We start from the raw sequence: 21,031 nt of genomic DNA, 5'->3' as shown, positions 1-21,031 counted from the left end.
GACAAGGCAGTGGTCAGGTGGGGGCTCTGCCTCTGGCCTCCCTGGGCACAGGGGTCATGCCTGTCCCTCCATCAGACAAATGAGGAAAACTGGTGGAGGGGCTGGGAGTTGCCCAGGAGCTACACAGCTGTGAGCAGTGGGCCTGAGAGCCCAGCCAGGTCTGGGCCCCTCCAAGCCTGGGTGCGTTGCTCCCCAAGGGCTAGTCCTCCCCTAGATGGCCCTTCTGCGGGACAGGGCCTGGGGCTGGTGGCCCCGACTAGGACACCCCCCGCCCCCAACCAGGGACCAGCATCTCCAGAATCTGCCGTCCGAGGATACAGGGATGGGGCAGGGCCTGAGGGAGCCTTTCCCTGTGTCTGGAAGGAGGCCCGCTGTCCCGACGTCCAGAATGTGCTTGACACCATCACGTGTGGTCTGACAGATGCCCGTGAGAAGGGCAGGTGGGCCCTGGCCCAACTTGGGCTGCCAGGACAGGAAGCCAGAGAGGGCGAGGATCACGGAGGCAAACCCAGGTCCTCCCATCCGGTCTCCACAGGCCAAAGCCCAGTGATGTGAAGCAGGCAGGGGGTCTCAGCCAGAGTGATTCTGCCCCCCAGAGGACATGAGACCACCCAGAGGTGGTTGCCACACTGGGAGGAGGGCACTCCTGGAATCCAGTGAGTGGAGGCCAGGGACACCACTAAACATCCTACATCTCACAGGACGGCCCCCAAGACAGAGAATGGCCCAGCCCTAGATGTCAGCAGGATGAGGACCTCCCGGTACAGCAAGCCCATGCCTGGGTGCCTGGAGCCTCGCCCTGCTGGGAGAAGGGCTGTGCCTATTCTGCCTGGAGAGTCAGGGCGGCCAGGGGTCCCCAAGGAGCATGAACTCCACTGTGGCCTCAGTGATGGGTGGCGTGGGGCCAGGGCCGACACTTCTGTCCAGGTTGGGAACTTGCTTTCCTTCCTGACACCCTCCCTGAACCCAGCCTAACTTTCTCTGTCCTCTGCCCTCTCCACCCAGAACACCACGCCCTGTTTGTAGGCCTGCCGAGATCCTGCCCTCCCAGAGGACAACACCCTCTTTAGGGTGGGAGCACCTCAGATTCTCCTGGGAGCAACACTGAACTTTGCTCTCAGAGCACGCGTGCCAAGGGGCCGTTTCTCTGACTGAATTGGCCTGACGACAGACAGACCCAAGGACTGAAGCGCAGGCCTTGGCTTTTATTGACATTAGACCTGTAGACTCCCCGGCCCCTCGGGAGCCCAGTTCTCCACTCCACCTGGCCTCTCCAGTACCCGTGGCTGACGTGAGTTGAAGCAGGCTGCAGGGGCACGCCTCGGCTTCTTTTTCTCTGTCCCTCTCGCAGGACCTCTTCTTGCTCCCTCCACCCTCAAGCTTTCCCAAGGCTGGCCCAGGCTCTGGTGCTGGGCAGCTGCCCAGGTGTCTCGGTGTGGGGGTACTACTGGTGGGGGCTGAGCCCTTCCCCCCCGTCCCAGACCTGTCTCCTCCTGCTCCTGGGGCCACCCTCTCCCCTCCTGTCCTGAGCTGGGAGAACCAGCCCTGGCACTCGCATCCCTATGGCCTCTCCAGACCCCCAGAGCGGGTTCTCTTGCACAAGGGACATGTGGTCTCCTCTGGGGCCCCCCAGGATCTCTTAGGCCTGAGCCCTAAGCCTTCAGGGGGACAAGACTGGGAGGGGGCACCCTTGGCTGGGTCCATGCTGGAATTGGAAGCTGAGAAAAGAGGGAGAAAGAGGAGTCATTCAGAGGGACCCAGGGGAGGCTGCCAGCCTACCCTGTGACCCCTGAACCTGGCATCCTTCCAAGCCAGAGGGGAGGGAGGCAGTTTTCCTTAAAACCCCACAGGGGAGGAGAAAGAGGGAGACATGGTTCAAGCAGGAAGGACCCTTCTCTAACTCACATGCCTCACTTTACAAATGGAGAAACTGAGGTACGGCCAGTGGGGGAAAGCAGCCCGTGGTCCCTCATCAAGTGGAGAACTGGGACAGGTACCCAGGCGGCTCAGGAGTGGAGAGGGGCCACCTGGGTCCATCTGAGTGCCTAGCCCACCCCTGCCCTGGGTCTAGCTCCCGGACAGGCTCACCTGTATTTCCCCGGCTGTCCCTGGGCAGTTGAGCTTCCAGAAGGGCTGAGTCGTGGCTGTTACCTTGGCCCAGAGTCCCCTGTGCTAAGTCCAGGGGACAGACCAAGCCCTCGGGCTGTGGCAGGCAGCCCCCGGCCAGGAGCTGACCCAGCCAGTGGCTCTCACGCTGGCCGGCAGGCTGCAGGTGGCCCGGCAGGTAGAGAGCCAGGCCCCGGAGGTGGCGCAGCCGGAAGTTCTTGGGCTTGCTTCCCTGGGCACTGAGGCACTGCTGCTGCTGGGCCCCCAGCCCCCCCTCGTAGATGTTGGGTGGCGTGTCGGGGTGACTGGTGCGTCCTTGGGCCCAGCTCACTGCATCTGTGTAGGGGAGAGCAGAAGGGTGTGGCCGGGAAGGGAGAACAGTGAAGGGTGTGGCCGGGAGGGGAGAACAGTCCCATGCTCTTGGTATGAGCCCCACCCTGGGCTGCCTCACACTTTGGCATGCTCAGCTTACCTGTCTGTCATGTGGACTCCGCCCCCAGCCTCCCACCCGCCTCATCCAACTTAGCATTCCTCCTCCCTCCCAGCCCACAGGGAGGGCTGAGAAACCTGGTCTCAGCACCAGGATCTTTTTAGGACTTCAAGCTCTTTCTGCCACCTGCTGTTGTCCCCTGCCCTGAAAAGAGCATTCCAGTGTCCAGGGTCATGTGGCTTGGACCCATGGCCATTCCCTTCTCCCAAGCATGCGTGTCCCTGGGGCCACCCTGGTGGCTTTGGGCCCAGGTCAGGACAGGAGGGCATCTCTCCTCCTGCCTCTCCTCCCCGCAGCCCGGCACCTTCTCTTATGCGCAGCTCAGAGAACGCACAGACCAAGGCTTCCATGGAGGGCCAGCGTGGTGGGGAGGAGCGGCCGGGCCTCCTGTGCAGCAGGGGTCTGCTCTCCACCACCTAGCGGGCGGGTCTGCAGGCCTCCCTTGGCAACCAGCTCTGTGATGTCACAGGGAAGACTCCCTAGTCTCCAGGACCTCCAGGTTTGGCAGGGGGTGAGGTACAGAGCAGGGGCAGGGTGGTAGGTGGGCAAGAGGACGGGGCAGAACCTTGGGGAGGTCCCTGGTCCTTCCAGCTTGGGACAGGCACACAAAACAGATTCGGCACTTGCAGTCTGGGGAGTCACTCCCTCGGGTGACCTCTTGGGGTGTCCGTTTCCTCATCTGTGGGTGGAAAATGAACGTTTAGGGACGCAGACATGGTGAGACCTGTATCAGTGCTTTGAGCATGCCAAGAAGGTGGTTCTGGGTGACCAGGCAGGTCCCTTAACTTTTCCATTCATTTTCCCATAAGTAGGCGATGGGGTATCCTGTGGATTGTACCAAGTGTGAGGAAGGATTTGGAGAAACCAAAACTCTCATATACTGCTGGGGATGGGGGGGATGAAAATGATGCCACCAATTTGGGAAACAATTTCTTTAAAAGTTAAACTTTTCAATTCTCTCTGTTCACAAATGCCATGGTCCTATATAGAGAAGAAATTAATTCACACTCAAAGGGAAAAAAAAACCTATTTGAGCTGGTAAAACTATCAGAGCAAATAAGTCAGTTCAGCAGTCTCAGGATACATGATCAACACACACAATGAACTATACTTCTATACACTAGGAAAGAACAAAAAGAATAAAATCAATCATGGAAGTGCAAGACAGCATTGAAAACTAGAAAACGTTGAAAAAAAGTAAAGAAAACTTAAATGGAAAAAGACCGTGTTTGTGGATTGAAGGCTTAATATTAAGACAGCAGTCCTCTCCAAGGCGATATACAGATTCAATGCAATTCTTGTAAAATCCCAACGGCCTCGAAGGCAGAAACAGGAAAACTGATCCTAAAATTAATATGGAATTACAAAGGAATCCAAAAGCCAAAAACAACCTTAAGAAGTTCGAAGACTAAGATTTTCTATTTAAAAACTTCTTACATACAATTCAGTACTACAGTAACCAAAACAGTGTGGAACTGGCACAAGGCTAGACCAGTGGAATAGAATGGAGAGCCCAGAATAAATTCATACATCGCTGGACAGTTTATTTTCAACAAGATTATCAAGATAATTCCATGGAGGAAATAATAGGCACTTCAACAAAGAGTGCTGGGACAACTGGATATTAAAAAGATTCGAATGAAGAGCAACCTAGATGTCCATCTACAGATGAATGGATAAGGAAGTTTTGGTACATATACACAATAGAATATTACTCAGCCATAAAAAGGAATGCATTTGAGTCAGTTCTAATGAAGTGGTTGAACCTAGAACCTATTATACAGAGTGAAGTAAGTCAGAACGAGAAAGATAAATGTATTCTAAAGCATATATATGGAATCTAGAAAAATGGTACTGAATTTATTTACAGGGCAGCGATGGAGAAAGAGACATAGAGAATAGACTTATGGACGTGGGGAGAGGGGAGGAGAGGGTGAGATGTATGTTGAGAGTAACATGGAAACTTAGGTTACCGTATGTAAAATAGATACCCATTGGGAATTTGCTGTATGGCTCAGGAAACTCAAACAGGGACTCTGTATCAACCTAGAGGGGTGAGATGGGGAGGGAGATGGGAGGGAGTTTCAAAAGGGAGGGGATATTATGTATACCTATGGCTGCAGAGGAACCAGAGATCAAATTGCCAACATCCATTGGATCATCAAAAAAGCAAGAGAGTTCCAGAAAAACATCTGCTCTATTGACTACGCCAAAGCCTTTGACGTGTGGATCACAACAAACTGGAAAATTCTTCAAGAGATGGGAATCCCAGACCACCTGACCTGCAACAGTTAGAAGTCAAGAAGTCAACAGTCAAGAAGCAACAGTTAGAACTGGATATGGAACAACAGACTGCTTCCAAATTGGGACAGGAGTATGTCAAGGCTCTGTGACATATATTATCACCCTGCTTATTTAACTTATATGCAGAGTACATCATGAGAAACACTGGGCTGGATGAAGCACAAGCTGGAAACTAGATTGCCGGGAGAAATATCAATAACTTCAGATATGCAGATGACACCACCCTTATGGCAGAAAGCGAAGAACTAGAGAGCCTCTTGATGAAAGTGAAAGAGGAGAGTGAGAAAGTTGGCTTAAAAGTCAACATTCAGAAAACTAAGATCATGGCATCTGGTCCCATCACATCATGGCAAATAGATGGGGAAACAATGGAAACAGTGACAGACTTAATTTTTGGGGACTCCAAAATCACTGCAGGTGGTGACTGCAGCCATGAAATTAAAAGAGGTTTGCTCCTTGGGAAAAAAGTTATGACCAACCCAGAGAGCTTATTAAAAACCAGAGACATTACTTTGCCAACAAAGGTCCATCTAGTCAAAGCTATGGTTTTTCCAGTAGTCGTGTACAGATGTGAGTTGGACTATAAAGAAAGCTGAGTACTGAAGAATTGATGCTTTGAACTGTGGTGTTGGAGAAGACTCTTGAGAGTCCCTTGGACTGCAAGGAGATCCAACCAGTCCATCCTAAAGGAGGTGAGTCCTGGGTATTCATTGGAGGGACTGATGTTGAAGCTGAAATTCCAATACTTTGACCACCTGATGGGAAGAACTGACTCATTTGAAAAGACCCTGATGCTGGGAAAGATTGAAGGCAGGAGGAGAAGGTGACAACAGAGGATGAGATGGCAGGAGGAGAAGGTGACAACAGAGGATGAGATGGTTGGATGGCATCACCGACTCAATGGACATGAGTTTGAGCAAGCTCCAGGAGTTGGTGATGGACAGGGAGGCCTGGCGTGCTGCAGTCCATGGGGTCACAAAGAGTCGGACACAACTGAGTGACTGAACTGAACTGAATGGCTGATTCATGTTGAGGTTTGACAGAAAACAACAAAATTTTGTAAAGCAATTATCCTTCAATTAAAAAATTAATAAATTAAAAATATTTAAAAATATATGAATAAAGAAGGAAGTTGGACCCCTACCTCACACCACATACAAAAATTAAAACTCTTTGAATCATCATGGATTTGGTAATGGATTCCTAGATATGACAACAAAAGCACAAGCAAAAAAAGAAAAAATAAATTGGTCCTTATAAAATATAAAAATTTTTGTGCTGCAAAAAAAGCACAAACTCAGGAAGTGAAAAGACAGCCTACAGAATGAGAGAATATACTTGCAAATCATGTATCTGATTAGAGCATAGTATCTAGAACACAAAAAGAGCTCTTACAACTCAACAACAAAAAGACAACCAAATTTTAAAATGGGTGAAGAACTTGCATAGATATTTCCCCAAACAAGATACACAAATGGTCAACAAGCATGTGAGAAGATGTTCAATGTCTTAAATCACTGGGGAAATACAAATTTAAGTCACTACTTCACACACTTGAGGATGGCTATAATTAAAAACCACATGGGATTTTCCCAGATGAGGGATCAAATCCTCATCTCCCATGTCTCTTGCACTGGCAGGCAGATTTTTTACCACTGAGCCACCAGGGAAGCCCCAGATCTATGAGTTTAGACAAACAGCTGCTGTCATGTAATTACCACCACAAGATATAGAACAGTTTCATTACTCCCTCCCCACACACATTATTACATTATTATGTACCCAGCTCCTCCTGGGAACCACTAATTTGTTGTCTATCTCTATATTTTCATCTTATTCAGAATGTCATATAAATGGAATCAAATAGTACAAGGCATTTTGAGTCTCTGTCTTCTTCCACTTAGCACAAGGCATTGGAGATCCATCGTTGTTCTTGTGTATTTCAGCAACTTTGCTTCTTTTTTAAATTACTGAATGGTAATCCATTGTACCACATGTGTTTATCCATTTCTAAGTTGAGGGGCACCCAAGTGGTTTCCAGTTTGGGACGGAAATAAATAAAGCTGCTCTTAATATTTGTGTGTAGGTTTCTGTGTTTACATAAGTAGTTTTCGTTTCTCTTTGGTGGACACCTGGGAGAGGGATTGCTGAACTGTATGTTAAGTGTATGTTTAACTTTAGTAAGAAGTACCAGCTGTTTTCCAAAGCGGATGTACACTTTCATAGTCTCACCAATAAGGTATGAAAGTCCAAGGTGCTCTCTATCCTTTCAAGCCCTTAGCACTGTCAGAGGTTTTGTGGTGGTTTGTTGTTTTAGCTATTTTAATAACTGCCTAGTGATACCTTGTGGTTTAATATGCATTTCTCTAATGACTGATAATCTTTTTTATTATTTTTTATTTTTTTAATTTATCTATTTTTTTACTTTAAAATATTGTATTTGTTTTGCCGTACATTGACATGACTCCGCCACGGGTGTACGTGTTTTCCCCTTCCAGAACCCCCCTCCCACCTCCCTCCCCATCCCATCCCTCTGGGTCATCCCGGTGCACCAGCCCCGAGCACCCTGTATCATGCATCAAACCTAGCCTGGCGATTCGTTGCACGTATGATAATTTACATGCTTCAATGCCATTCTCCCATATCATCCTGCCCTTGCCCTCTCCCATAGAGTCCAAAATACTGTTCTATACATCTATGTCTCTTTTGCTGTAATGGCTAATAATCTTAAGCATCCTTTCCTTTGCTTATTACTTGTGAGAAAATAAGACTCATATTTTAAGGCAAGACAAAATTTAAACATAAATTTTTACCCTGTTTGTGCTTCCTCTTCTTCCCTCAAGTGTGCATTATGTGTCTGCATTAGGCATTAACCAGACCTCTGCAGCGGCAGAAAAACTGCTCAACTATAAAGATTTATTTTTCTCCTTCCAGTACCAGCCATGTAACTTCTTAGAAGATAATGTTCCTTTCTCAATCCTGTCAGGGGTCACAATGCAGGTATGTTTGGTGAACTTTATATGCAAGGCCATTATAAACAGTTCCCCTAAAGATAGCGATTTGTGCAGACAGACTGGGTCAGACAACCTAGGGAGATACTGGGCCACACCTAATGGAAGTTCTTAGTTTAAATACTTACTTGTGCATGCTAAGTCACTTCAGTCATGTCCAATTCTTTGCAACCCTATGGACTGTAGCCCGCCAAGCTCCTCTGTCCATAGGGTTCTCCAGGCAAGAATACTGGACTGGGTTGCCATTTCCTCCTCTGGGGATCTTCTTGACCCAGGGATCAAACCCAAGTCTTAATGTCTCCTGCATTGGCAGGTGGATTCTTTACCACTGAGCCACCAGGGAATTCCCTCCCCCGTTCCCAGCCACTGGAACACCAGGGAATTCCTAAGGTTGATGACTTTAATAGTGTAACTCTTGATACGGAAGAAGCAATAAGAGAGAACCATTTCCTGAACCTTAACAGACTAGAGAGATAGGCAGGATGGTCCAGATGCTTTTGGCTAATGTTAACAGCCCAATAATAGCACAATGAGTGGCCCATCAATGAAATCCTTGCTTGACCTGGGTATGAACGTTCCTATTGCTGTGTGACAAACTGGTCATGAAATGTCTCCAAGCCTTGGTCAAAATTAAAACTGAGAGAGAGGAGATTGTAAAACCAAGAATGTTGCCCACCACCCAGTTCTACAACAATTGAGTAATTTGCCACTACAGTCACTGATCTACATACAACACACAGCAAAGGAACATCAGGGCCAATATCAGGATGAGGCATTTTGTGCTCTAGGAAGACTGGCAGAACTGCCCTCAGATAGTTAGGTATTTTCAGGAGGAAATTGTATGAATTCAGTTTCTTACATCTTGCCTACTTAGAAAAGAACTAAAACCATTAACTAAAATATCTGTTCCTTGTTAATAGCAATAAACCTCTATGATGTTGTATCCTTGACTGCACCTACCCCTAACTTAAAATCACATACATAGTAGCTTCACCCCTTTCCTCTTTGGAACATCCTTAGAGCTTTCTGAAAGACTCTTTGCCTGATTATAACCCTCAGGTTGGCTCGTATAAATTTATGGATTTCTTAGCTGGACTGATTTTTTGTTGACATTTGTGATATTTTCTGTGAACTAAGTTTTTTGATCTGCTTTCTAATTGATAGTTTTCTTCAGTGAGTTTTGAGAGTTTGTTACGTATTTCAGAAGTTTTTTAAATCAGCTGTGTTTTGTGAATATATTCTTTTAGACCGTGGGTTTACCTTTTCATTTTCTTAAGTGTCTTAAAGAGCAGTTCTAAATTTTGATGAATTCCGATTCATCAAAAAACATTTTTTAAAGGATGATACTTCTGGTGTATTGTATCTAAGGACTCTTGTTTAACCCAATCACAAAGCTTTCCAAGTTTTCTTCTAGAAAAGTCAATAGTTTTTAGGTTTTACCCTTTACATGTAAGGATGCAGGTTCATTTATTTGCATTTCCAGTAGTTCCAAGATCATTTGCTAAAAAGATTATTCTTTCTCTACTAAAGGACTTTATTTATCCTAATGACCATGTATGTGCGGGTCTATTTTGAGAATCTTTAAGGTCAGCGCATTCATGTGTCTGTTACTTCACTAAAACCAAAACAATACGGGGCGGAGGGCATCTTAGCATTGGTAGTCCCTTTTCGCCCACCCTCTGGGCTCAGCTCACTTCACCTCTCCAGCCTTTCCGGTTGCCTGCCTCCAGCCGTGGCAGCCAGGTAGAGAGTGCTCCCAACCGAGACCACAGCTGATCTGGCCACGGGCTGGGTGCGGCCCACCCCCGATCTGCCCCCTCCCTCCTCCATGCACAACAACCAGCTCCAAACTTCACAGCGCACAGTTGCCAAGACAACCCCCCGGTGCGCGAAGATGCGCGCCGGTTTCCGGCCGGTCGTAAAGTGAGAGCCCGCTGCGCATGCGCGGGTTGCCGTTCGGCCTGCGCTCGCCGCCCCTTGGTCCGCTCTGGCCTTTCCCTCGCAATCCGTGCCCTCAACTGCTTCACGCTGCAGGCGCTTCGGACGCGGGCGCGGCCAACCATTTTACACATGCCAGAGAGAAGAGCGCCGGGCATAGGACTCAAAAGGGAGACCTGGCTTCGTGACATCGTGTACATCCTTTCTGCAGGAGTTTAGGCGGGAATGAGTAGTATGTAGACCGCCTTGAACAGGCACTTAGGTGCTCAGACCGTGTCAGCCAGTACAAATGTATGCAAAGTGTGAAGGGAGGCCGGACGCCACACCCGCTCCCTCAGCGTTTTACGCCGCCTGCTGGTCGCCCTCGCTCCGGCACATACAGAGCATGCGCACACGGCCCTGTCTGCTTTGCTTCCAGTGATTTTGGCCCCGGCTGCGCGCCGTCGAGGGCTCCGTGCGTTGCCATAGAAACCCAGGAGCGCTGAGGAGCTAGCGGTGGAGACTTCGGGATTCTAGGCACTTGAGCGCCATGTCTTTCCGTGATCTCCGCAGTAAGGCATCCCTTCCCTCTGTGACCTGCGGTCCTCCCGAGACTCGGGGCTCCGGCCCGCTGGCTCGCTGTCCGAGCCCCGCCGAGGCTCTTGCGCCGGAGTCCCCCTCCGGGGCCTCTGCAACTCAGGGGCGCCCCTGACCGGAGCGGCCCCCCCCCCACCTCCAGGCTGAGCGCCCCAGTCTGTTTCATAGCGCTTTTTGCGATGATGGGAGGTTGTGAATGTGCGTGCGGCTAGTGCGACTGAGGAACCGAAGTTTTAATTTTACCTAATTTTAATTGACTTGGGTCTGTTCGCTACTGTATTGGAAAACACCGTTTTCCAAAGCGACCGTTTTTGAGCTGGGTTAGCTTCGAGTTTCGAGAAGCGAACAAGAGAACCGAAGAGGGGGCTGGTGAATAATGATTGAGGCTGATATTTTTCGAGTTTTTGTGATCTGTCAGGTAGCTAATTACAGTCCTATGTGTGTTCATCATTTCATTTACTCCTCTGAACAGCAGTTCTCTTATGTTTAGGTGAGGAAATGGGCACAGAGAGGTCAGGTCACTTGGTCAGGGGACATAGGTGGTAAGAGCTGGCGCTGGAGTGTGAAATCGTGTCGTCTAACCTCCAAAGCCTGCAACCTTTCTAAAAGGGGCTGGTGAGGAGAAGGGAACCCAAGTGCCTTTGCAAGGAGTGTGGGGAAGTGGAAAAATGGGAATTAGAGAACTAGTTATCACTGCTCTGGGGAACATCTGTTACAAAGTAAACATTTTACATTTAATATCTTATTTTAGTCCTCACTGTTACAGTGAGGTGGGTCATTCCTGGATGGAATACTTTGAGGCAGGGAGGTGAAATAGCTGCTTTAGATCGTACAGCTAGAACTGGGTGGAAATCGGGATCACAGTGGGACTGTGTGAATCAATCTCTTGCCTTTTATTTGCTGTCATTTTCTGAATCTGAAGCAGTTCGGGGAGCTGGCTCCACCTGCACAAGTGTAGCAGGTGTTGCCAATTTGGTGTGATTTGAGGGGCCTCTTTAAGGCCAGTTTTCTAATAGTTGCCAGTGCCTGAAATTTCCCCATTACAGATTACTCCTTTCAATTGTGAAGGGCTCTTTCTATAATGTAAATATATAGGAAGAGGCATCACAGTTTATTGATGCGTACGAGCACTGTTGTGTGAATCTCTGCCCTGTGGGACTTGGACGTTCTTGGAGACCTTATATTGTAGAGACACGTTTCTCCTCCCTCACAGTTGAGGGAGGCCAGCCTTCTGCTAAGGGACACTTAATGGAGTTGTTTTGGGAAAAGCATACAAAAGGATTTCTGAACATTTTTTACCTTAAATGAATGCGGTGCTTTACCGGTTCATGATAAGAATTTTACTTGTCTCCTTTTGATGACCATACTGCAGAATTAACAGAATTTGGCTACTACTTAGAGAGAGGAAGTGTTTAGTCTTATCATGTGGTGGGAAGGCTGCTGCTTTATTTACCATTGCTCTATTTAAATATCCCCCCAAACAATGGCAGAGGCCCTCTGCTGCTCTTTCCGCTGCTTATACCTTCTCTTTTGTTGTTTGGTGAAATTCAGCCTCATCTTCAATGACCAAGTAGCTTATTTGTGAATGTCATTGGGACATTTTGAATATCCACCTTCAAGAAGAGTGAAGACAGGCATTACTTAGAAGCTCTCTTGACACATCATGGGAACTAAAAGGATGTTATTTGCATTCTTGCTTAAAACTTAGTGATTGCAGTATTAAGAACAAGTGTTAGTATTACTGTTTCTTAGTCTGTTTCATAGTACAGCTAAGTATTGTTCTATAGTTCAATCATTCTCTTGAACATTCCTCTAAGTGACACAGAGGCATCAATTTTACCCTACCACCATCACCTCCACAAAAAAAAGGTTAACATTTAAAAATATTTTTCTTTATGACATTTTGTAAGACCAGATATTTCTCATTTTGAGTGGTGAAGAGAAAGATATCCAGGAGCTAGTTGAGATACCCAAGAGAGAAATTAAATTCACAGCCAATCCCTAAACTCTATTCCTACATAGTTTCCAGTTCTCCCATTGAACTCAAGTAAATGTTTTTCAGGAAGCAGATTAGGTATTTTAACTTCTATCTCCTTTTTGTTCTTCTCTTAGAGAGTTGATAAATAGTCCATAAACATGTCAGTAGGTTGGGAGTAAGAAGAGAAAAACGAAGGAAGTATCTATGTTGATAAGTAGCTGATGTTTGAGGAGGAGCTGACCACACTGTGTTTTTTTTACCTTGGACAGATTTTACAGAGATGATGAGAGCCTTGGGATACCCTCGACACATTTCCATGGAAAACTTCCGCACACCAAATTTTGGGCTTGTATCTGAAGTGCTTCTCTGGCTTGTGAAAAGGTTAGAACCAGGCACTTTACTGTAGTTCAAGAATAGATTCAAGATGTTATTCATTAGCCACCTAGAAACAGGATACTTCTGTGAAGCAAAAGCGAAATAAAATTTGACAGACGAGGCTATAACGTGTTAAAAGTCAGATGAGTGTGAGGGAATGCTGTGGAAAAAGGGAGTGTACAAGGCAGTGTTAAAAGACTTGTTTCTCAGCAGGAAGCTGACGGGTGCTGGTCCACACTCATCATCCTCTCACCTTCATCAGGGATTGACAGGACCTCCTCACACATTCTGCTGAGTATCTGGCTTAGAATTGGCAACCTTTTTACTAAGGAGATGATCAAGATTTTAGGCATTTGCAGGCTACATAAGATCTTTGTCAGGCTTCCTTGTGTTTTATTGTGTATTGCCCTTTAAAAATGTAAAAAAAACCCTTCTTAGCTTGCGAGCTGTACAGGAGAAGGGCAAGGACTGCAGGCTGTTGACCCCAGCATGTCATCAGTAACTCGAAGAAAGGAACTCTGGCCTCTCTGCTGAGTCAAGGGCTGTCAGCCAGAGTAATAGTTCTGGATATTTTAATTAAACTTTGCTGTCTGATATAGATTTAATTTTGTAAGCTGAGCCTCAGATTTGGTTTTTGAAATTTGAAAACACCCTGATGCTGGGAAAGATTGAAGGCGGGAGAAGAAGGGGATGACAGAGGATGAGATGGTTGGATGGCATCACTGACTCAATGGACATGAGTTTGAGTAAGTTCCGAGAGTTGGTGATGGACAGGGAGGCCTGACATGCTGCAGCCCATGGGGTCGCAAAGAGTCAGACATGACTGAGTGACTGAACTGAACTGAAACCTATTTTTTGGTGAGGATTTGTTCTCTTGGATGTTTGGTATTTTGTGTTGCTTTTGAGGTCTTTCTTACTCTTCCTACCTTAGCTGGGAAGTTAGAGATCTTCCTGTTACAGACCCACTGTCCTCCCAGTTGTTTACTTTCTGTTTTTTGAACTTTCAGCTTAATTAACTTGTGTCTTTCTCTCTCTACAATAGGTACGAACCTCAGAATGACATCCCTTCTGATGTTGAGACTGAACAAGACCGAGTTTTCTTCATTAAGGCAATTGCCCAGTTCATGGTTAGTTTGGTTTTTTGATGGAGTTGTAAAATTAAATACATGAGGAGATGGAGCCTAATTAGAGCTGCCTTCAGCTTTCTTAACACTCCATTGCCAGATTTCTGTGGAGCCATTTTTAAAATTTTAAACAATTTTTACTACACAAAGGTTATCAATAATTGAATAGTTTTCTACTCTGTATACAGTTATTTTTACTCTCCACAGAAAGGCTGCTTCTTCACTTCTTATCTGGTGATGGCAAGCACTATCTGTGGAGTTATTTTACCAACAAAGTTTTCTGAATTTTTTGTTTTTAATTCATAATTTGTTAAGAATTTTAGAGTCCCATGAGACACCAGTGGTGGCAGTATACAGGATAGTTGTTTCAGAGGGGCAGTGAGAGAAAAGGATTAGCCATCTCATCTTTGACCAGAAAGGTGATCAGCAGTGCGAAAGCCAACGGCCATTCGTCCCTACAGTCAGGCTGTGTTAGTCGACAGGACACATTTCAGGACTGCTGGATCTAGGTATGGACCCTGCAGGTAGACAGCTTCTGCCAGAGAGAGGTGACAGAAGAGGCTGAACACACTGTTGCAAACATGGGTAAAATCCTGAGAGCAGCAGGCTGTGATTTCACAAATGTCAAAACAGCTGTTTGGCTGACTGACATAAATTACTTCCATACTGTCAGTGACACCTACAAATAGTGTTTCCAGGGTAGCTTTCCTGTAAGAGAAGGTTTGCAGGTTGTTGCTTTGCCCAAAGGAAGCTGTTTTGAGATTGAAGCAGTAGCTGTCCAAGGGCCTCTCGTGACGTGATGTCTAAGGGCATCTCGTGACATCACTCCCAGTGATGGGCCTAGTGTTATTTAGTCTGGAATTCGAATAATGTTTTTAAATTAATGTCTTAATTTTTTATAATCTTTGTTGGAAAGCATAAGGTTGACTGAAATATATGAAGTTATTACAGAAATACCATGTAATAAGAGGAACATGAAGACTAACGACACATCTAGTTATTGATGTTATAAATTACACTTATGCAACATTTGTATTACTGGATATGGGAAAAGAGACATGTGTTACATAGTTACTCAAATAAAGAAAAGTAAAGGGAAATAACATCTAGGAAAGATGAGTTACTGTTTCTGAGAAATAATAAAGAGCACCTAATTCAGTTAAGCTCTATTAATTTAGTGATGTGGAGTATTTATTTCTCATGTCAGATACTATATGCTTCTGCTTTTACTTAATAAAATTATATAAGTTTGAATGGTAGATCTAAAGGAGAAGAAACTTGACCAAAATTTTATACAGATATTTTTCTTTTTGAGAGGTTAAGAAAGTAAAGTGATAATTTATTTAAGCAAGGATACACTCTCAGAGGGAGAACAGACAGGTGAAGAACTGCTGCCAGATAATATTTTTCTAATGTAATTAAAATAGCATACAGATTATAAAAAGGATTTTATTTACTTATTTTGAATAGTCAATACATTTTATGGGCTCAAAAAAATTTTTTTAAATCATGAAACAATATAGACTAAAATGACATTCTGTTCTGTCTGCCATCAGCCCAGTTCCATTCCCAGTAATCACTGTTTTTAATATCTCTCAGTTTCTTTAGGCATATTTAAGCAAAAAGGATATATATTCTTTTTCCTTCCTTTTACACCAGTGATGGCATACTATACACCTCTGTTTAGAATCCTGTCTTTATGTAATAGTACATTTTGGAGAACTTTTCAAATAAAGATAGAATGTCTTCATTCTCTCTTACACCTGAGTAGTGTTGCTTGCATGTTTATACCATAAGTTGTATAATTTATACAGGTTTGCATTTAAGTTGTTGGTAACTTTTGTTCTTAGAAACAGTGCTGTAACAGATAACCTGTACACATAGTTTTGTTTGTGACAACGTATATCCCTATCATAAGTTCTTAGGATTGGAGTTTCTTAGTCAAAAGATATGTGCATTTATCATCTTGTTGTCATTTACCAAATTGCTTTCCATCAGGATTGTACCAGTCTATGTACCCACTCACAATATAAGAGTGACTTGAAAGTTTGACTCTTAATATGCTTTGGTTATATACCAATTGTTGGCAGAGACATTTTCAAATGACCTACATGGGGTTTGGTTTAATTTTACATGGAAAGGATCTTTAAACCTTTTTTTTTGTCTGTAAACAGGCCACCAAGGCACATATAAAACTCAATACCAAGAAGCTTTATCAGGCAGATGGGTATGCAGTGAAAGAACTACTGAAGATCACCTCTGTCCTTTACAATGCCATGAAGACCAAAGGCATGGAGGGCTCTAAACTAGGAGAGGAAGACATCAGCAAGTTCAAGTTTGATCTTGGCTCAAAGGTTAGGACAGTGCAGGGCTTGTAGAGAGAGATGGACCGTTTATTTCTCAGACTTGGAAATGGAATATAGCAATACAGCACCACTTCTTTCCTTACTCCTTGACTGAGGGCCATTTGTCAGTTTTGTTCTTGTTCGTCAGCATTGTTTTTCATTTTTTTTTAAATTTAGTTTGTTTAGCTCTGTTGGGTCTTAGTTGTGGCACGGGGGATCATCGTTGTGGCAAGCGGGATCTTTCGTAGCGGTGCACGGACTCTCTAGTTGTGGCACTTGGGCTCCAGAGCATGTGGGCTCAGTAGTTGCAGTGTGCGGGGTTAGTTGCTCCACATGTGGGATCTTAGTTTGCTGACCAGGGATCAAACCCATGTTGCTTGCATTGCAAGGCAGATTCTTAACCACTGAACCACCAGGGAAGACTCAGTTTTGAGCTTGTCAGCATTTGGATCAAAGCAGAAGGGACAGTAAATTCAGCTATTTATTGAAAGCCTGCTGTCTGCCAGGCACTGTTCAAGTGCTGGGGGTGCAGGCGTGAACAAGCACAGGCTCCTCTATTCCTGCGGCTCTGTTGGGGGGGCCAGACGAAACTGCAGAGCAGGAGTGGCACGTTGGGTGGGCTGAATGGGTGAAGGCTGGTGAAGAGGGAGGGGGCTGAGGTGCTGGGAGAGGGTCTTAAACTGGGCGATAGGACAGCCTCAGGGACTGCGTGATGTCTCAGCGAAGATCTGAAGGAGGGAAGGAGCAAAGCTGTTCAGTGGAGGGTGTGCTGTGTGTGTGTGAGGAAATGCGAGGGGGGCCGCGGATGAGAGCTGGGAGGGGAGGCGGCCACAGGCCCTGGGGTCCCTACAAAGCCACTGCCAAGACTTTGAGGTGAAAAGTGGTCGAGTTTTGAGCAGAAAAGTCCATCATTTGAAGCCTCCTATTAAAAGGATCACTGTGGTTGCTGGATTGAGTCAGACTGAGTGGGGAGGCAAAGGTGGAGCAGAGAGACCTATGAGAAAGCCCAAGGTGATGGTGCCTGTTACTCACCGGCCAGTGAGCACTTAGCTGAGCTTGGGGAGAGTGGGAGCTGCGAGGTGTCGGAGGACTTGGTTAAAGCAACAAGCCAGACGTGAAAGCTACGTCTTTAATCACTAGCTGCCGTGGTGTAAGCAAGGGGCTAGAGCCAGAGGGAGTGTCGACTCCCTGTTTCATAGAACTGCTCTGGCAGTTTTAACGACCCCCCCCCCCACACCCATCAAGGTGTGGAAGGCTCAGAATGGGAACATGGTGGGGACTGAATCGGGGGGAGAGTGTCATCAGGTGTTCGCCCTGCCTTCCCAAGTCAGGAGGCCTCGGCCGAGGCACTGAAGAGGACCCGGGCCTGAGGCCTTGGATAAAGAGACCTAGAGATGCAGGTCTTTTTATTAATAAGAACATGACTGGCCAGAGGGCCTGGGTCCTTGACTACAACTGTGTTCAGAGGCTGCGGGGCACTGGTGTTGGGGGCAGCTTGCCCCAGGAGGCAAAAGGTTGAGTGAAAGTGGACACCATAAAGAAGGTCTGAAGCAGCTCTGCCTAGTCGCCCTTCCTGTGCTGGTGTACGTGGTCTGTGCCACACGGCACAGCAGCCACTAGCCACGTATCACCAGCACAGCCCAGGCACTGAGTTTAAGTTTTACTTGATTTTAAATGGTTTAATATTGAAACTGGCACATGACTGGTGGGCACGTGTTAGATGTCACAGCTCTAGAGTTCCCGCCAGGACAGGGTTGCCATCCTCTGAAATGGAGGAGAGTTTGGAAGGAGCAGGTCTGGCAGGAAAGATGAGGAGTTTGGTTTGGGATGTTACCTTTGCAGCATCTCCGAAGTGTCCTAGTGGAGCCACGGAGCCTCAGCTTGTAGCTGTCAACTCAGCATCCGCGCCAGGAGCTTGGGGGGAGTGTGAGGGGAAGAGGTTGGGGGGCTGAACTCTGCTGATTGCAGTGCTGAGAAGTGGAGGGGTGAGAAGACCCCCACAGGGCAAGCCGGAAGCTTGCTGCTGGTGGAAGCAGAGTCCTGAGGACTCAGGAAACGGACAAGTCGCCCGCTGTGAGTGAAGAAGGAGCGTTGTTGCAGGTGGCTTGAAAAGGTGGTGGGAGTTTGTTGACTGGGGGAGAGGGAGAGTGAGCAGAACTGGGAAATACTTGGCTCTTTGGAAATTTAGTGCATTCGTGAAGGAGGCTGTGGCATGCAGACCCTAAGAGAGAAGCTTACCGAGGGCTGAGGGCTCAATCTTCATCACATCCTCACAGCAGAGCCTTGTGGGAGCGGGTCTGTTGTGAGGCCATTGTGCCTGTGAGCTCCTCTGAACCTCTCGGCAGCCCGCAGACTGCACCCTGAACGTGGGGCGGGAGGGGTAAACACAGGGCCTCGGGGCTGCATGGGACTACGTCCTCAGGCTGCCCCTCTGCTCAGCCCACCACTGCCAGAGCCCCTCATTGTAGGAGGCGTGCCAGCCTCACACCCCCACATACCTCTTGCTTGCAGAGTACATTTGACTTGACATTGGGCCTTTCAGAGAGACCCAGGGGCCTGGAATTGATCTAATTTATACTTAGATCAATGTTTCCTAAACTGATGTCTTGGGAGCTTTCTTCTATGGGGTGTAAATATGTCTCCTGGGGAAAACACATTCTATAGTTAGGTAAGTGTTCTGACTGGAGGAGGGAACTGATATGAACAGATTGGTTCTTTCTGTATGCTGAAAACCTGTTAGTGAAGTTTCTGTTTTTGATATCTTCCTTCTAGATTGCAGATTTAAAAGCAGCGAGGCAGCTTGCTTCTGAAATCACTTCCAAAGGAGCATCTCTGTATGATTTGCTGGGCAAGGAGGTGGAGCTGAGGGTGAGCAGTGTTCAGATACCTCTGTTACCTCCCTAATTACCTTCTCAGCTGAGCAGATTTCCAGGGTTTCTTTTCCAATTAAGTTTTTTCCTGTTCTCTTGGTTTTATTAAACAGTGCCTGATAAAATGAGATACCGTGTGGGAAAGGACAATCCATAAGCTGCAATTCCTCCTTCTGGTGGGCTTGGGTCTGTTTCTGATGCCTTTGGCATCTGGTTCAGGAATGGCACACGTGTGCCGTGTTGGCTCCCTCTTGTTCCCTCAAGCTCTCCCTCTTGTTCCTGTGGCAGAGTTTATTGATCACGATGCTTTCCCCCAGTGCCCTCAGCCTCGGCATGCTTCCCAACAAAATGCTCCTCCCAGCCTGTGGCTCCCAAATCTTGTTGCCCAGTGGAGTCACCCGAGGATCTTTACAAACTGCTGATATCTGGCTTCCGTGCTGATGTCACTGGTATGGAATGTGACTTGGGCATCAGGAGTTTTAAGTCTCCTGGGTGATTCTAATACTCATCAGTTTGGGAACCAGTCACTAATCTAGGCAGTCAGTTGAAGTTGATGTTACAGTTGAAATTTATTTGCAATCCTTATTTTAGCCCCCGTCAGTCAAGGTGGATTAGCTATCCTCTGTGTTTAAGGAGCTGTTGAAGTGTGGGTTCCTAAAACACCCTTGAAGCTCCTGTAGAGCTTTTAAATCACCCAACATCCAGGTCGTCCCCTGGACCAGTGGATTGAAATGTCTGTGGGTGAGAACCAGATTTTTAAAGCTCTGCAGGTGATCCCAGTGTGCAGCAGAGTTTGGGACCTAGCTACTGATTGAAGAAGAAATGGGAGTGTTGGTTGGTTCTTACCTGTGAGGATTTACGGCATGTGAAGCCTACAGGCTCACATCTAATATTTCTGAATTAAATGCATTTAGTAGACTGCATTCCTGTCAGGTGTGTCATCTGTGGCTGCTCTGTCACTGCCTCGCCCGTGTCCTGGCATTGCTGTCACAGTGTTAGGGTATTGTCCTTTTCTGCCCTAGAAGCAGACTGGATGTGGGGACTTGGTGCCAGCTCACCATTCTGGCTCTGGATACATTGCCACCTGGTGCCGTGTGGTTGGCAGAACAAACCTGCCAGTGATGTCTGACAGCTAGTTTAGATAAGCAGCGAGGCAGTTCCAGGCTTCCCATGTTTTCTATTGATAGTGCAGTGAATGTGTGTTTGATCATGTTCCTCGCAGACCCAAAGACAAGAGTTGGTCACTCGCTGTTCACCAGCAGAGTTCTTTGGCTTCATTGTGAGGCTTCACTAGGATTCCGGGGGGCTCTTTCCACGCCAACCTGTAGTGAATTGATGAAGCAGTCTGAGGCTGAGCTGTTGCCATGGGAGCCATGAGGCCCTGGGTGTAGGACTTGTCAAATCCTGTGTAGTTGTGATCTGCAGAGGCTCCCATCCAGTACACTCAACAGACGTTCATCAAGGAGCGACTCTAGCCTCAGACCAAGAAGGCTCTGTGTTCTGTGTCCTTGAGGAGGTCACGTCCCTGTGCTCAGTAGTACTTCCCAGTGGGGAGACAAGGTTCACCGTGGATTGAAAGAAGTGCAAGGCAGGGTTTGAGGAGGTGCTCCTGGAACCCTATAACCACATCCATGTTAAAGCTCCAGCTTTCAGAAATGTCCAGTACTGACTGATACGATAGGCACAGATGCCTCCCTTGATGGTTAGTGGTCAGTGCTGGGGCAGGGCCGAGTAGACTCTTCTCACTGGTTACAGTTGTCAGTGATAGTCAACTTAGAGGGCCGTGAGCATAGGGAAGATAGTACAGGCTGGCAGAGGACTCAGACAGGAAGTTCATTTGCCCTTGGTGTGGGGTCTCTGAATGCAATGCAGGTAAAGAAGCAGATTTGGAGAGAAAAGATTCTGAGTGGTGAG

The 21,031-nt window shown here is 46.8% G+C and overlaps 2 protein-coding genes and 1 pseudogene across 52 annotated transcripts in view; 2 read left to right on the top strand and 1 right to left on the bottom strand.

Moving 5' to 3' along the window:
• Positions 1-457: 457 nt before the first annotated feature.
• The window catches only part of IFT38 (intraflagellar transport 38), a 43,749-nt gene continuing 23,175 nt past the window's right edge, over positions 458-21,031 (top strand). For 4 of the 50 annotated variants that reach the window (XM_081555119.1, XM_081555107.1, XM_081555100.1 and 1 more), the window contains exons 1-6: positions 2,556-3,095; positions 7,835-7,900; positions 12,673-12,784; positions 13,821-13,905; positions 16,077-16,256; positions 19,020-19,115. In XM_081555119.1, the coding sequence (XP_081411245.1) occupies positions 12,684-12,784; positions 13,821-13,905; positions 16,077-16,256; positions 19,020-19,115 (462 nt within the window). In that variant the 5' untranslated portion in view covers positions 2,556-3,095; positions 7,835-7,900; positions 12,673-12,683. The other 46 variants (XM_081555122.1, XM_081555114.1, XM_081555104.1 and 43 more) reach the window with 18 other exon arrangements.
• C13H16orf90 (chromosome 13 C16orf90 homolog) lies at positions 1,186-3,000 on the bottom strand. Of its 2 annotated transcripts, none has more exons than XM_081555157.1 (3): positions 2,901-3,000; positions 2,089-2,442; positions 1,186-1,718 (listed from the first exon to the last, which is right to left on the bottom strand). In XM_081555157.1, the coding sequence occupies exons 1-3, from the start codon at positions 2,944-2,946 to the stop codon at positions 1,561-1,563; spliced, it is 558 nt and encodes a 185-aa protein (XP_081411283.1). In that variant the 5' UTR covers positions 2,947-3,000; the 3' UTR covers positions 1,186-1,560. The 2 variants fall into 2 exon arrangements, with proteins under 2 accessions (XP_081411283.1, XP_081411284.1); XM_081555158.1 differs by having other exon boundaries at positions 2,931-3,000.
• On the top strand, positions 14,140-14,702 carry LOC145532168 (2-iminobutanoate/2-iminopropanoate deaminase pseudogene; annotated as a pseudogene).

This window comes from Giraffa tippelskirchi, chromosome 13, assembly GCF_054371585.1.
Source record: "Giraffa tippelskirchi isolate mGirTip1 chromosome 13, T2T-mGirTip1v1.2.pri, whole genome shotgun sequence".
NCBI classification, from domain to species: Eukaryota; Metazoa; Chordata; class Mammalia; order Artiodactyla; family Giraffidae; genus Giraffa; species Giraffa tippelskirchi.
This window is presented reverse-complemented; position numbering and strand designations above follow the sequence as displayed.

What these genes read in the sequence shown, in the direction of transcription:
- C13H16orf90 (XM_081555157.1), bottom strand. Translation starts at nt 2,946, where the DNA reads ATGGAAGCCTTGGTCTGTGCGTTCTCTGAGCTGCGCATAAGAGAAG. An exon ending in TGAGCTGCGCATAAGAGAAG is followed by an intron (nt 2,443 to 2,900) that starts GTGCCGGGCTGC and finishes TCCCCTACACAG; the next exon opens with ATGCAGTGAGCTGGGCCCAA. An exon ending in GGACAGCCGGGGAAATACAG is followed by an intron (nt 1,719 to 2,088) that starts GTGAGCCTGTCC and finishes CTCTTTTCTCAG; the next exon opens with CTTCCAATTCCAGCATGGAC.